General features: G+C 41.6%; 1 protein-coding gene across 1 annotated transcript in view; it reads left to right on the top strand.

The window, feature by feature from the left end:
* SLC75A1 (solute carrier family 75 member 1) overlaps positions 1-15183 on the top strand; it is a 72521-nt gene extending 57338 nt beyond the window's left edge. The window contains exons 10-12 of the mRNA XM_089691552.1: positions 3915-3962; positions 12399-12488; positions 14871-15183. Coding sequence (XP_089547678.1) covers positions 3915-3962; positions 12399-12488; positions 14871-14977 — 245 coding nt within the window. The 3' untranslated portion in view covers positions 14978-15183. The remainder of the gene's footprint in view (positions 1-3914; positions 3963-12398; positions 12489-14870) is intronic.
* Positions 15184-16092: the final 909 nt, after the last annotated feature.

Raw genomic sequence — 16092 nt, 5'->3', positions numbered from 1 at the left:
ATTTGTTCTGCTGACATAGTAAATGCCGTTTGGAAGAGAGCCATTGTAAGATGCCCCACCCTTCTAATTACAACAATATGTCTTTTTGCTATTTTTTTGCCTTTTCCATTGTGTTATCATGCTGGTATTTAATGTACTGTTGTTTATATGAAGGCATTATGCGGTCCTGTATCCACCCTTCCAGCCTGTCCTATATTGCGCGTCTTTCAGTCCTGACAGCTTTTCCAAGTTGTTGGCATGCAATGTCATAATTGTCTTAAGCCAGCAGGGGGCATTGTAAACTGTGCTTGTCCTGCCTTGTATCTGTGTAAAAGCCTTGATGTTTTGTATTAGTATTATTACCAGGAAATCCTGGAGAGATCTGTCATGACAGCAGTCATACAGGACTTAGTAACATGTTTTGTTTGTCTCTCTGACTATTTCATACGGAAGTAATATAACGCGATGCAGAACTGGGCTGAAATCATTGCAGCCAAGGAATTTGCAGCCTCTTAATGTCAGCGCTGTGATTGTTTATTTTCTTACATCTGCCTTTCATACTCACAGAGCTGTCAGGGCATGCACAGTCCAGTAATCGTAGCAGCCAACTGGAAATCATTTAACCAAGTAAAGCAGACAAATCTGATTGGCTGAATTTCCTACTTTGCATCTCCTTAATGAATAAGTCATACTATGATGATATTTGGTTGTCGTAGATATGTTGAAATCCCCGTAATATCTCAGAGACAGGCAAACATATGGCTATTCCTCGATATACAGGCAAGCAATATGTGTGTAATCCATCCTGCTCATTTTTATGTACAGAATATTTTAAATCGTCCGAAAAAAGACCCTCATAAAACGCAAAGGCTGTGCATGAAAAGCAATATATAGTATGTATAAAAAATAATGTATAAGGTTCCAATGCAGAGTCCAAAAAACAAAAGGTTGCAGCAGCTCAGGAAGGCTGCAGCCCCTTGATCTTTGGAATATATACTGTACATATTATTAGATTTCATTTTATTTTTCTCAGCTAAAGGTCTTGTCTTAGGGCTCGTTCACACTAGACTGTTTTACCAACGCTTGCCAAACGCCCCTATAGCGTTTGGCAAGTGTTGGTCTGGGGTTCGCGGAGCGTTTTGTAACGCTCCGCAAACGCCCCGCAAACGCCGTGTGCGCGGTTCAGCGGCAGTTGCTAAGCGTTTGTTAAAAACGCCCTACAAACGCCTATAATGACGTTTGAATGGTGTTACCGCTCCGCAAACGCACCGCAAATGCCGGCCGGGCGTTTGCGGAGCGGCACCATAGACTAAAATAGGAGGCTTCAACACCTCCTGACTCGACCAGAGGCGTCCGTTTTGCCGCGACGCTAACGCTCCCGTTAGAACAGCACCATGTGCTGCAATGTGCAGAATTGTCCGAGGCGTTTGGGAAGCGGTAAAAACGCTTCCCAAACGTCTCTCTGCCGCCTGCACACAACACTAGTGTGAACGTAGCCTTAGGCTGCTAGTGTGTGTTGTATATATATGTGATATGTGTGTGTAGATACACACACACCACCTATATACACACAAATACTATAACTATATATGTATGTGTATATATACAGTGTGTGTGTATGGTATGTATATATATATATATATATATATATATATATATATAATGGAAACAAAGGTTAGTGAAATGAAGAAGTAATTAAAGTATTTATATTGTGAAGCTTTTTCATTGTAAATCTTTATAGTATATTATCATCCTAACACTATTACAGGGTGAATACAATTTCCAAGGCTTGTTACACACGGGAGAAAAAATGCCGAGTTTTTTACTCATCTGGAATGAGATGCATTGTTGTCTATGGGACATTGCACACAGCTGAGTACAGAGCAGTAAAAAAAAAACTGAAAATGTTTCATTTGACTGCAGTAATTTACTTGCATGTTTACTTGCTTGTGTGAGTATAAATGAGTATATTACAATACTGGCAATGAAGATGATTTGTATTCATCTATATGCGTACACACCTCTACTTGCCTATACTCACATTATTCAGGTCTTTACACACAGTTTTTGGCCCTTTGCACACAAGCATCACAAGCTCCTGAGTAGACAGCAATAAATTATGACGCTCTTTGCAAGGGACCTAACAAACGCTTTTAGACCTCATGCACACTGATGTCATCATGTACTTAATGTTTCTACACAGGATCTTGCTTGCAGAAAGATCCTGAGTAAAATACTGTGTGCAATGACACGGAAAGAATCATAACTGCGTAAAATCCTCTCTAACTACCAGAATGTTCTGTTTTTTACTAGTCCGTGTACACGAGCCGGTCCATAGGGTTGAGTGGACCACTCAAGCAGGTCCACCTGAAAAAACTGACAGGTGGACCTAATTGGACCCGGCATGTGACAGGCTTTCTGCATTAAAGATCCTGCCTCTTTGCTATTTGTTTTCACACTGATCAGCATAAAGCGGGCAGACGACAGGTCTGTGTCCACTCACCTTGTGCAGAGCAGACATGGACAGAGCCCACTGTGCTCTATGGGTGGCCAGGGGTAAACAGACTACTCTGTCCGTCTACACCCAACTGTCTTCCCATCCTATCCACCTAGATGAAGGGGAACAGATCCTTTTCCATTTTGTTTTGTTTTTTTTTTTTAGCAGACCGGATTGGAGGTAGGTGTAAACGGACACAAGTCCATTTACACCCACCAGCCCATGGAGAAATGGAGGGTACCATCAGGTCCACCTGAAAACCCAGCAGGCGGAACCGATCAGATCACCAGTGTGAAAGGGGCCTAAAGTTCAACTTTTTTTTTTTTTTTTAGTACTATTATTTGTTGCTGTTATTTTTTCCTCTTTTTTTTTTTTTTTTTTTCAAGGGGTGGAGAGCTTTGGTGCAAGGGGGTGGAGAAGTACACAGGGGATCACAGCTGGTCATCCTTACAACAACTGAAAGTTGGCACGGAGGGAGAGAAGAAAAAGCCGATGCACTGTAGGGAGAGCCACATAGGGGAATTGCTTCAAATAATTGTGCCACCCACCACCCTTCCCAGCACTCTGATCACCCCCTTCACTTTCCAACCCCCTCTTCTTGCAAGTAGAGGAGGCAATGAGAGTGAAACATTCAGCTAGCACTGTAAATTTACATCTCTATGCCTGTATCTTCGTGTGCATGAGTATACAGGCATATAAACGTAAAACATAAAAGTTTATTTTTTTACAGCTCTGTATTCAGCGCTGATTTACTGATCTTTATGCAGCAGTGTGCATTGTGTCATGACAGCATTGCATCTGATTAGAGATCAGTAAAAAAAAATAAAAAATTAGGCATTTTTTACTCTCATGCGCAAGAGGCCTTATAAATGTGTTACTCATTAGCTTTGGTTTATGTGAAAATGTAGTCTAATCCGTCTTGCGAAGGACCTGTCACTGTTTTTCTTCATCTTATAAAATGCTCAATGTGCCCCATCATACCCACGTCTTTTTGAGTCACCTTGTAAATTTTGCATGGGCGCATATTCAAGCGGAACTAAACCCTTTTAATTTCCATCTCCCCTCCAGCGATGCAGCATCCACAAACTCTCTTGTTGGTGCTAACATTTTCTTCCTGGCTTCTTCCAGATTTGGGGACATTTTAACTGGCTGGGCTTGGATGATTCAACTCCCACACATGGAAGTTCATTCATCCCAGCACTGTACTCCGATATACACTGAGATATACATGCACAGCTCACTGTACAGTCTAGAAATCGTGTGAGAAGAAAGGTAAGAAACCTTTAAGGCAGAAGAGACATAACATGTCACGCAAGTTTTTCTAATTGGTGTAAAGTTCTGCTTTAAGTAATTGTGGGTTATCATTGGTATTATTGTGTTACTCTTCAGTTTTTTTCTTTTAGATCTGTCTGATTTTTTTTTTTTTTGTTTGTTTTAGCTGCCGCCATTGTTGTGCCATGCTTATCCGCAATGGTGTCAACGTATGGTAAGTACATTGCACAACATACACTATGTGGCAATATATGTGGACAGTCCTCAAATCATTCAAGGGATTCCATTGAAGGGTATTGGTAATGCTAGAGCATGAGAGTTTAGACAACTGTGTATTTCCAATCGTGTGGTAACAGTTTGGAGAAGGCCCTTTTCTATTCCAGCCTGACTGTACCCCTGTATACAAAGCCAGCTCCAGCCAGTTTATTGAGTTTGCTTTGGAGGAATTTGAATGGCTTGCACTGATCCTGCTGAACTACTTTGGGATGAACTGTAGCACCAATTTTGAGCCAGGTCATACTTCACCTCTTGTAAAACAAATCCTTCCTAGAGGAGTGGAGGCTGTTTGAAGCCACAAAGGGGACCCAACCTCATATTAAGGCCTGTGGTTTTAGAGTGGGATGTCTAACAAACTCACATAGGTGTGATTGTCAGGTGTTCATTACAGTTCAGCTATATAGTGTAACAGTTTGGGGATGTGCAATGGAAAACAGAAGTTGTATTGCAATAGTACTGTAGAGCTGATTAGGAAGACATAAAGGCTGCTTCAAAAAGGCAGTCCAAAGTAAGTGATGATGTGCAAATTATAGCGGCCAGTCGCATTTCTGTATACAGTATATAACAGATTATTTCTAATTGGTTGCTATGGGTTTCTGCAGTTGCTGTTTGTACTATGATACTGTGTATATGTCAGATGTCAGTATTGTTTCTTTTCCATTATGGTAGTTCTAGACAAACTGGGCCATGAACTGAGAAGGAAGTATAGCCATTTCACTAAGCTATGACTTCGAATATAGCTATCAAATAGTTATTGTGATGGCTTATAACTTATGATGTCATTGCTCAGATCAATTGGATTTTTATACTCACTGTAAAATCCTTTTCCTTGAGTTCACTGAGAGACACACAATGTCTTAAAGCTTTAGGGTGTCTAAAAGCAACCCAATTGAGGGGTTAACAACACAGCAAACAGTTGCGAACAGGTCCAATGTAAACAATAGGGACTGGGTACTGCCTGCACCCCCAAAGAGCCGACTGAGGGACCTAACACCTGAAGACAGCCTTATGCTGGAAAGCCCAAGAGGCACTACCTATCCTACTGCAGTGAGTTGTCCTAATTGGAAAGGGGGGGGCCTGATCCTTGAGACTATAAGCCTGAATGATAGAACGTCTGAGCCACCTAGACATGGTGAAATGAGACGCGAACTAGAGGACAGGTACCCTTCCATGGCCCACCAGAGATGACAAAAAAGGGAATCTGTCTTTCTAAAAAAAGCAGTGGCTTAAAGATAAACTCACACGGCCTAAAACACATCCAGACAATGGAGGAACATTTCCTTTTGATGAACTGGAGCCAGATGAAGGGATGGGAGAAAAATGTCCTATTTTAGTGGAAAGCCAGATACTACCTTGGGTAGGAAGGAAATCTTGGACCTTAACATTCCTTTGTCTTTATGCAAGACCTAAAAGGGTTTTTTGCAAGATGAAGCTGTCGGCTCAGATACTCTCCTGGGAGTATAAAAGTGAATGCCTCGAATGAGTTCAAACTGCAGAGTTGAAGGGAATCTGACTGGATGAAGCACATGGGAAACCCTCTGCATAAAGGTCCTATTTAGAGAGTGGGAAACTAACAGTCTCTAGAACAGAATGAAAAATGCGGACTTGACCTTTGATGATGCTGAGAGCCAAACTTTGTTCCAGATCCAAATGTAGGAAGGAAAGGATCCATCCCACGGAATTGGGTGGAAGCCTTTGGACGCACACATTTACACATTTAAAGTGGAGCTCCACCCAAAAGGGGAAGATCCGCTTGTTTACACCCTTACCCTCTCCACTGCCACTTTTTTGCACTTCCAGCTCAGTTTACTACAGTCTTCACTTCCATTTTCCCTACTTGCTATGTGGGAGCCTGGATGCTAGTGAAGAACTAGCCCAGGTGAGGATGTGGCTGGACCCCTGGACAGGTAAGTGTCCTTATATTAAAAGTCAGCAGCTACAGTATTTGTAGCTGCTGACTTTTATTTTTTGGGGGGAGTCTGGAGCTCCTCTTTAACATCCAGTGATAGACCTTGCAGGAAGTTGACTTCATAGCTTACTACTTTGCTGCAGTGAATCTTCTGGTTTCTGATGACCCTTCAATAGGATGATCCGCTGAAGGCACAGCCAAATAACCTAAAGATGGTGATTGGCAAATGGGATGGCCGACGACTAAATCTCCTGTTAATTCGTAGATGTGATGCTTCTGAAGACCAAGTTCCCTGCACCAGCAAAGTGTCCAGGACTCCCCTCATACCTGCTCCCTAGGCCAAATATATGGTACTTGTCATCAGAATCTTCCAAAAGATGGAAAGAAAGCTTTTCTTGACTACAGAGCTGGATTCATGAGATGCCAAGCCAGGGATAGCCTGTTCCCTGATGTCAACCGAATCAACCTGTCCAGACAGGAGTGCTTTGCCCCATAGCAACAGAATATTGTGTTGCAGATGTCTGGAGTGAAATAGGGCAGAAGGAACTCTCCATGATCGCTGATTCTCTCATGCAGATGGCTTCTGGATTTGAACCTGAATGCAGAGCATTTGAAGCTTTTCCTGTGGAAAAAACACTCTGGTCTGAGATGTGTCCATGACCAAACCCAGATACTCCAAATGATTGAACTCCAGTTCTATTGATGATTTCTGAGGGTTCAGGATCCACCTAAAACCCCTGTAACTGATGGACAGTTAGAAATACACCGGGTAAAATAAGTATTGAATATGTCACCATTTTTCTCAGTAAATGTATTTCTAAAGGTGCCATTGACATGAAATTTTCACCACATATCGGTAACAACAAATACGTTCAGAAATTAAGTTATGTGTAATAAAATGGAATGACACAAGGAAAAAGTATTGAACACATGAAGAAAGGGAGATGCAAAATGCATGGAAAGCCAAGACACCAGCTGAAATCTATCAGAAATTAGAAAGCAATCCTGCACCTTGTTGGTGAAAATTAATATCAGCTGGTTCAGTCTCAACTGATGGCCTATAGAAAGGTGTCTAATTACCAAGGTGTCACACAAGAAACATCTCATGATGGGTAACAGCAAAGAGCTCTCTCAACACCTTTGAAACCTTATTGTTGCAAAACATACTAACGGCATTGGTCAGGATTTCTAAACTTCTGAATTTCCAGTAAGCACTGTTGGGGCCATAATCCAGAAGTGGAAAGAACCTCATTTCACCATAAACCAGTTATGACCAGGTGTTCCTCACAAGATATCTAACAGAGGAGTGAAAAGAATGATCAGAAGAGTTGTCCAAGGACCACTTGTGCAGAGCTTCAGAAAGACTTGGAATTAGCAGGTACAACTGTTTTAAAGAAAATAGTAAGGGCTCGTTCACACTTGACTGTTTTATCAACGCTTGCCAAACGCAACCCTATAGCGTTTGGCAAGCGTTGGTCTGGCGTTTGTGGGGCGTTTTTTTAACGCTCGGCAAACGCTCTCCGCAAACGCTACATGCGCGGTTTAGCAACGGTTGCTAGGCGTTTGCCGAGCGTTAAAAACGCCCCACAAACGCCTATAATGAAGTTTAAATGGTGCTACCACTCCGCAAATGCCCCACAACCGCGCCGCAAACGCCGGCCGGGCGTTTGTGGAGCGGCACCATAGACTAGAATAGGAGGCTTCAACGCCCCCTAACTCGACCAGAGGCATCCATTTTGCCACGACACGACGCTAACGCTCTCGTTAGAACAGCACCATGTGCTGCAATGTGCAGAATTGTCAGAGGTGTTTGGGAAGCAGTAAAAACACTTCCCAAACGCCTCTCTTAGTGATACACTCAACTGCCATGGCCTGTATTCCGAGCTCCATTAAGCACAAGTTGTCCAAGTACCCCAAGAGCGCAACAGGGCCAACACTGGTGCATAATATAGACTGAATGGCAAAATCTCAAACTTGTAGTGCAGTGGCCCTACAACAAGGACGTTCAAGGTCAAGAGGCTCCAGCGCCCCATCCCACCCCACTCTGGAAAGTAGGGGCGCACCTTCATGCTCAGAGAGATTTTTTTGAGGATTTGTCAGACTTTGTAGGTGGCTGGGAAGCCAAGTTTGGAGGGACGTGACGTAGAGGAAGAGATGATAGTGACGCTTCTTGACATTTAGAGAGAGAGATGACTTGGAAGTCATGTTCACCGGCAAAGGAGTCTAAGGAACAGAGTGTTTTTGCCAGCAGTAATATTCTTGATGAGAACATCTAGAGTTGGTTCCTCGGAAGCCCATTTGAATCAAACACTTCTTACAAGACAGTCCAGCATTTACTATGCATATGTACTGACAGAAGACTAATGTGAGAAATAAGTCAGGTTTTTGTTTGCCAGTGCCAATTCTCCTCCTGTAGGTAGACGTATAACCCGAAGGTTTAGGATGTCCTGTGCCCCTCAATGGACAAGAAAGAAAATAATATTATGGCTATAAATGTTATGTAGCTGATGTTATAGCTTAATGAACTGAGCCTTATAAATGTCAGCATGCCATCATAGTCAATATATCTCACTGCATGCTGGGACTTTTAGTTCATCAGCACGCAGAGAGCTAATGGATAGCCTAGGCACCAATGTGAGATCTAGCCTGTACACACTCTAGGGTACTTTTGGTATGATGATTGTTAATTTACCAGCATGATGGGATGAAACGCATACAAATGTGGGAGGAGTCCTGATGGGATTTGGCCCTAATGCTCTTGTAAAGGGAGAGTGCTAATCACTTAGCCACTATATGGCCCAATTATTATTTTTTGTATGTAGTGTGTGATTTAGTCTCAAGGCCAGTTCTCCTGCTCAGTAGTAAGAAGCCTCCTTGCTGCACTCGGCTCAGTCTGTATTGATAAATAGATGCTATTTATGGAGCCTGTGGCTTTTTATGATGAACCTTTGTCCTATTTTCTTTCCTGGAAGGGAGGGGGAATGAGAACAAAGGATTGCTGTATACGGCAAATACTGATAACCTCTTCCTGCTTTATCACATTTATTTTTTGAAGTGTCATTGTCCTATTTACTCTTTGCTACTGTCATGGCCATGCAAAACCACTTGATTTTGTTTTTACTTTGATGCTTTACACAACATTATAATTTCCTGGGTGTGTTGCGATGCTGTGTACTAATAATGGATCAAATACAAAAACTACACTATTAAGCACTTGGGGGCTGCAGTTGTTGTTCCCTGTATTTGGTAAGTTGACCATCTCTGGTGTATACGCACATGGTTAAAGCGGAGCTCCACCTAAAAGGGGAAGTTTTGCTTTAAGGACTGCTCCCCCACTCCCCATTAAGGATTGGCACCTTTTGGGGGGGGGGGGAGCGGGTACCCGAATTTGACAGGTACCTGCTCCCACTTCCGGTCCGATCGCCGAGGCCAGGGGTAGCTACAGTTTTTGTAGCTGCTGACTTTTATTTTTTGACAGCGTGAGTGGAACTCCGCTTTAACTCATCTCCCCTATTCCAGTCACCATAATGTAGTGTATCAAGGCAGATGCTTCCAGAAGCATGGTGGAAAGTGTATACCGCTTGGTACTTGTAGCCATAGTTTTCAAAATGTAAAACTGAACTCCAGGCAGACAGCTAATTACAGAGTTGCAATACATGTGACCTATCTAACCTGCTATTGGCTTTATAATTATGTGCAGACTGTCATGTGATTTAGACACAACCATCAGACAGTACAAGCCGGGTCCTAGACTGAGCAAAGCAATATTGCTCCAATGGGCTCAGTAAGTGCTATTGTACAAAGCACTACAGGAAGCTGTTCGCAAGAAAGAATTGTGTTCTTATACTATGTATATTTAAATACTTTTAGTGAGCACATAAATGGATTAAATAGTTGTTTTTCATACCTGCTTGGAATTTAAGAAAAGAGACCAAGTGGTCCAAGAATCTGCCCCATTTTTTTGAATGTATACATGTTTTTAGCTTTACATGTTAACTTAGCTTTGGGCCTCATCCACACAGTCATACTTATGCATAATGGGCAGCACAGTGGCTAAATGGTTAGCACTTCCACCTGGCAGTACTCAGGTCGTGGGTTCGAATCCCAACCTGGAGTTTGCATGTTCTCCCTGTGCCTGTGTGGGTTTCCTCCGGGTACTTTGGTTTCCTCCCACACTCCAAAGACATGCTGGTAGGTGAATTGGATCCTGTCTAAATTGTCCCTAGTATGTGTATGTATGAATGTAAGTTAGGGACCTTAGATTGTACACCCCTTGAGGGTTAGGGACTGATGTGAATGTACAATATGTATGTAAAGCACTGCATAAATTGACAAGCACCTGAAATAAAAACAAATAAAATAAAATATGCATCCCATGCGAGGGGCCATTTTTGTGCATCTGCTTGCATGTCTATTGGGATGCAGTGGGCTGTATGGACACAAATGCGGGTCTCAGTTTGACAGCCATGTGGGAACACACATACATGCACCTTGTACAACTGTCAAATTAGGACTGCCTGCACATGGATTCATGGAATACCCACATAAGTATGCCCGTGTGAATGAGGCCTTTAAATGAATTGCATCAGTTCTTGTAACCGTCCACTTGTGCGTGTGCATTCAAATTGTAAAAGCAAAAAACTTTGTCGGTGTGTGTTTATACCTTAATGAATAAATTGTACATGAACAGAGGGGAATAATAAAAAGTATTGAATAATGCAGGCCATAGATGGGGAGAAAAAACGGCAGATTTTTCTTTTAAAAAACGAAAATTCGGTCGTTCAAGCGGCCGACGTTACCATCAATGGTAAAAAAAATCGGCCGATTTTCATCCCTTCTACAGCTGGCAAAAAGTGTCCCTGCAGAGAGCTCCGCTATTTCTGACAGTTCTCTGACAGTTCCTTCACATTTACAGCGGTTGAAACATTGTATCTATTTGTTTCCATTTAGGATACAGATGTGTTTATTCGGAAACAAATAGATACAATGTTTCAACCGCTGTAAATGTCAAAGAACTGTCAGAGAACTGTCAGAAATAGCGGAGCTCTCTGCAGAGATACTTTTTGCTGGACTGGAATTCTTCTTATTTTCATCCTACTTCTTCTTCTTCTTCATCCTCATCCTCTTCTTCTTCATCATCCTCATCCTCTTCTTCTTCATCCTCATCCTCTTCTTCTTCTTCATCCTCTTCTTCTTCATCCTCATCCTCTTCTTCTTCATCCTCTTCTTCTTCATCCTCATCCTCTTCTTCTTCATCCTCTTCTTCTTCATCCTCATCCTCTTCTTCTTCATCCTCATCCTCTTCTTCTTCTTCATCCTCTTCTTCTTCCTCATCCTCTTCTTCTTCCTCATCCTCTTCTTCTTCCTCATCCTCTTCTTCTTCCTCATCCTCTTCTTCTTCTTCTTCCTCATCCTCTTCTTCTTCATCATCCTCTTCTTCTTCATCCTCATCTTCTTCTTCTTCATCTTCTTCTTCATCTTCTTCCTCATCCTCTTGTTCATCCTCATCCTCATCTTCTTCCTCATCCTCTTCTTCTTCCTCATCCTCTTCTTCTTCCTCATCCTCTTCTTCTTCATCCTCATCTTCTTCTTCTTCATCTTCTTCCTCATCCTCTTGTTCATCCTCATCCTCATCTTCTTCTTCCTCATCCTCTTCTTCTTCCTCATCCTCATCTTCATCATCATCCTCTTCTTCTTCATCCTCATCTTCTTCATCCTCATCCTCTTCTTCTTCCTCATCCTCTTCTTCATCCTCATCTTCTTCTTCCTCTTCTTCATCCTCTTTTTCATCCTCTTATTCATCCTCTTCCTCTTCTTCTTTTTCTTCTTTTTGTCTTCCTCTTGCAGGTCACTGCTCATGCGCAGATTTTTTATCGGTAAAAAATCGGCCGATTGGCCCATTAATGCCGCGAAAATCGGCCGATCGGCCGATTTTTTTTTCCAACTTTACCAAAAAAAACGGCCAAAATCCCGAAAAACGGCCGACCAAATCGCCCACTAACGATCCGAAAATCGGCCGATTTTTTTTTCGGCCGACAAATTGGCCGATTTTCGACCCATCTATGGCCTGCATTAGTGTCTGCAGTCAGTATGATGAATCTGTCTCTTGTGAAAACAGAAAATTAAAATGACCTGTGAGCCACCACAAATATTCAATATGAAATAGATAAATAAGTTTGCAGGCTCCTAATCACATCCTCATTCTGTGTAGTATAACCCAATTAAATAAGTTTTACTTATTCATTTTTCTGAAATATTATAATTCATTTTTTAACGTATTTATTTTAGAAATATTTTTATTTGATTAACATATTTATTTTAGAGATATTTTTATTTGATATATATATATATTTTTTTTTTTTTTTTGTTATTTTATTAGATCAATTTAAATATGTTTTCCTTTTAAAAAATATGTTTTTATTTAAATATTGTATTTACCTCTGTCTCTTGTGTTGTCCTCTATAGGTTCGGCCAGTCAGAAGGGGACAGTGATGGGCATTCTGCGCAGTCTGGGCTGTCTAGCCAGAGCAGTTGGACCCATCCTGACAGCCACATGTGAGTGTCCTTTCTGTGTAATTACGGAGGGGTGATTAGATTAGAGCTCTGCGTATGTGTCCGCCGGAATTCCCTGCTGTTTGTTATGTCAGTAAGGCTTTAGGCGTGTCGCTGCTGGAGATGGTCCAGGATCACACACAGTTCACTGAGAATACAAGTCAGGAAACAGCCTAGCAAGTCCCTGAAGAGTCTTCAGACATTGATTTGTGTACAGTGAATGGTAGACACCGCACCCTGTTGTTAAAATGCACATCTTATGTGATTTAGAGAAAATGTCACTCACTTTATACTGTCCACATGGATAATAATAGGAAAAACAATATTCACATCTAAATTCAGAGTAAAGTCACACATCCTTGATTGCTTGCTTCAGGTAAGGGACACAAAATATGACAGCAAGAGGGTAAACACTACAACCTGGAAACTAGATTGAGATGTAGCAATGGCTGCTCTCCTGTCTCTTTCAGTAAGGGCCCATTAAGATCTGTGTGAGAGATCTACTAAGGCCGGCCATACATGGGTCAGTTTCCGAACGATTTTTCGTTTGAAAATCAGACCTAAGAATATTCAACCGATTTTTGCTCTGTTAGTGGGACAATGGCACCGGCCAATTTTTGTGGTTCCTCCCTGTTTAGTTTATTGGGCATTTTGGAAAATTCGTGAAAAACGACTGATTTTTTAAATCATTGGTGGCACTATCGGATTACAGAACGAATTGTTTTCGATCGAAAAATCGTTTGGAATTCAACCCATGTATGGCCTGCTTAAGGCTGGCCATACACTATACAGTTTTCTGTCCAATTTCTGCCCAATTTCCTTTAGATTTACCTTCCACTATGTAGTGAAGAGCCTCCCTAATTGGATACAACTGACAGTATTGTTAGTTTTGACCTCCTATTATATGGTTTTTGGTAAATCTAAAGCAAAATTCTCAAGAAAATTGTATAATGTATGGCCAGCCTAAGGCTGGTGCACACAGAATCTAGTGCAGCTCTGCATAATAACCAATCAACTTCCATGTTTTAATGTCAAAGCTTAACTGAACAAGCTGAAGTTAGAAGCTGATTGGTTGCTATGCAGAGCTGTGCTGTGCCAGATTCTGTGTGCTCCAGCTTTTGTAAATCTCCCCCAGTGAGTGTGACTATAGATATGTTTTTTTTTTTTTTTTTTTTTTTAATAGCGTTGGGCAGGTGCATTGTCAGGCATTAGTGTGTGTTGACATGTATTTTCACACATTTTCAATGTATTTTGGACTTTAGAGTGCATATGATTAACAGTCATTGACCAAGGATTGCCAGTACCTGTTGCTAGTGCATCAAAACACATTTGCTGTAGTTGAATATAGGAGTGAAACCCCTGCACTACCTCAATAATGAGAGGGGAAAAAAAAAACAGAACCGCACACAAGCGGAAAGGAAAAAAAAATAGTGTGATGATAGTGGCTGCTGAATTATGGAAGAATCTTTATTACAAATTGATTGATTTTACATATATGGACTCATTATTGATGTTTTTTCACTCTTATTTTTTGTAGCTATTATTTAGCAGTGCTACACCACTTATTTTTAATTTACATTTACTGTAGTACTGGCGGTGAGCTTCCCAACACACTAAAACGTAATAAAAGGACATATTTGTTTAAATGCACTGTAGCGCTGAGAACAGGATGTGTGTTAGAACACATCTCTAATGTCCTGTTCACACATTTGCGTCATAACATGGGCATTGTAATGTTCTAAAATGCATGTGTCATGGACGGCAATGTTATAGAGCGAGCCTTTTCACATCTATGTGCTGTGCCACAGTGCTTTTTGAAAGAGCTCAGGTCTGGGTTTTTTTTTTTGTCCACGTTCATGCATTTTGAGTCCTATATACTGTACGTCAGCTATAACACATGAAGACGTGTGCTGCCCCTATTATCAAGACCAAAATAGTGTACTAGCTCAGGGCTTAAAATTTCCACTCGCCTGCTTGCATTTGGCGAGTGGAAATAACGTGGGGGCGAGTGTTATTGTTGGCTACTCCTTGCCCATTACTGACTGCTCCTTCACCTTCTATCACTCCCTTTTCTTTTACCTATCAACTGTACTGTATGAGGTTCTCCCACCTCCCCCAGTACTTGTGTCCTGTGGCACCCAACCTGGGCAATGTTGGGTGGGGCAACTGGTGGAGAGTAAGGTTTGTGCCTGGCTAGTAGGTCTAGACTCGAAATTTTAAGCCCTGTACTAACTTATATGAAAACACATTCAAAATGTATAAAAAAAAAAATGCAAAACACGCATTGAATAAAATGTTAATGCAAACGGAAAGGTGTGCAAAACGGTCTACCAGTGTGTCTTGTCCAGTATGTATCCCTGATGGGAGCCTTTATCTTCTTTACAGTGTACTGGGTGGCTGGCGCTGAAATCTGCTTCACAGTCTGTTCATTGTCCTTCCTGCTCCCGCTGGTGTTTTTGATGAGGGTGACATCACATGGAAAGAAGGAATGACATCACACGGAAAGGAGGAGTGACATCACATGGAAAGGTGGAGCTATAGGAGCCAGTGAGGGCAACCAATGGCTTCACACTTATGTAACCTTCTTTTTTCTTTCTTTTCATACTGTAATGCCGAGTTCAGTCTGATGATGATACAGTTCAGTCTGATGATATTACAGTTCAGTCTGATGATGATACAGTTCAGTCTGATGATGATACAGTTCAGTCTGATGATGATACAGTTCAGTCTGATGATGATACAGTTCAGTCTGATGATGATACAGTTCAGTCTGATGATGTTACCGTTCACTCTGGACTATTTTACCACAATTCGCATTCTTCTTCAATGACTCTAAATGGGTATATTGCCTGTATCAGGCCATCGGTCTGAATAGACGCTGCCCAGCACATTGTCTTATACCATTCGGTCTCATGCACACAAGGATTATAAATGCCTCTTTTGCAGGTATTTGACATTTTTTTAGCCCATGAAAGCATCTCTATGTAAGCCTGTGTGTCCATGTACAAATATTAGAAGATGAGCATTTACAGGCTGAAAATAAATCCACCAAAAACGTGTTCAGGGGAGGAGCTGAAGAGCATAAAAATGCTAGATGCACCTAAACGTGTAAAATGCACCTAAACACGCCTAGACACTTTTAGGCGCATCCAGTGTTTGAGAGTTAATGTATCCCAGTGGCCAGAATAAATGAATATTCTGGCCAATGGAATCCATTACTGTTCAGATGCTTGGTGCACACCTAAATGCATGCGCAATACGAGGCTTTTACCATGTTTTTTTAAGCAGTTTTTTTTCTGCCAGGAGAAAAGGCGATAAGAGGGGCTCAACAGACACCCGGTGTGCAGGAGACCTGAATGTCAGACTGGGCTTGTTCATTGTAAGAACATTTCAAAGGAACCTTTTCCTGAGGCAGTCTTAGAGGCTGTTATTTCTGAATATGTTAGGTGCCTGGCTGTCATACGGATTCTCTTGCTCTAGTATTGAACCAGAAAAAGGTTTAGTTTGAAGTGCCTAGTCCATGTACTTGTTCCAGGTCAGTGACAGCTAGGGAACTAACATTGTTAATAGGAATTCAGCAATGGCAGCTAATGTACTTCTTTTAGGA

The sequence above is a fragment of the Staurois parvus genome, unplaced genomic scaffold (genome assembly GCF_062004578.1).
Source record: "Staurois parvus isolate SC_StPar_1 unplaced genomic scaffold, SC_StPar_1.0 ptg000564l, whole genome shotgun sequence".
Classification (NCBI taxonomy): domain Eukaryota; kingdom Metazoa; phylum Chordata; class Amphibia; order Anura; family Ranidae; genus Staurois; species Staurois parvus.
The sequence above is the reverse complement of the archived record's forward strand: the minus strand, read 5'-3'. Positions and strand labels throughout refer to the sequence as shown.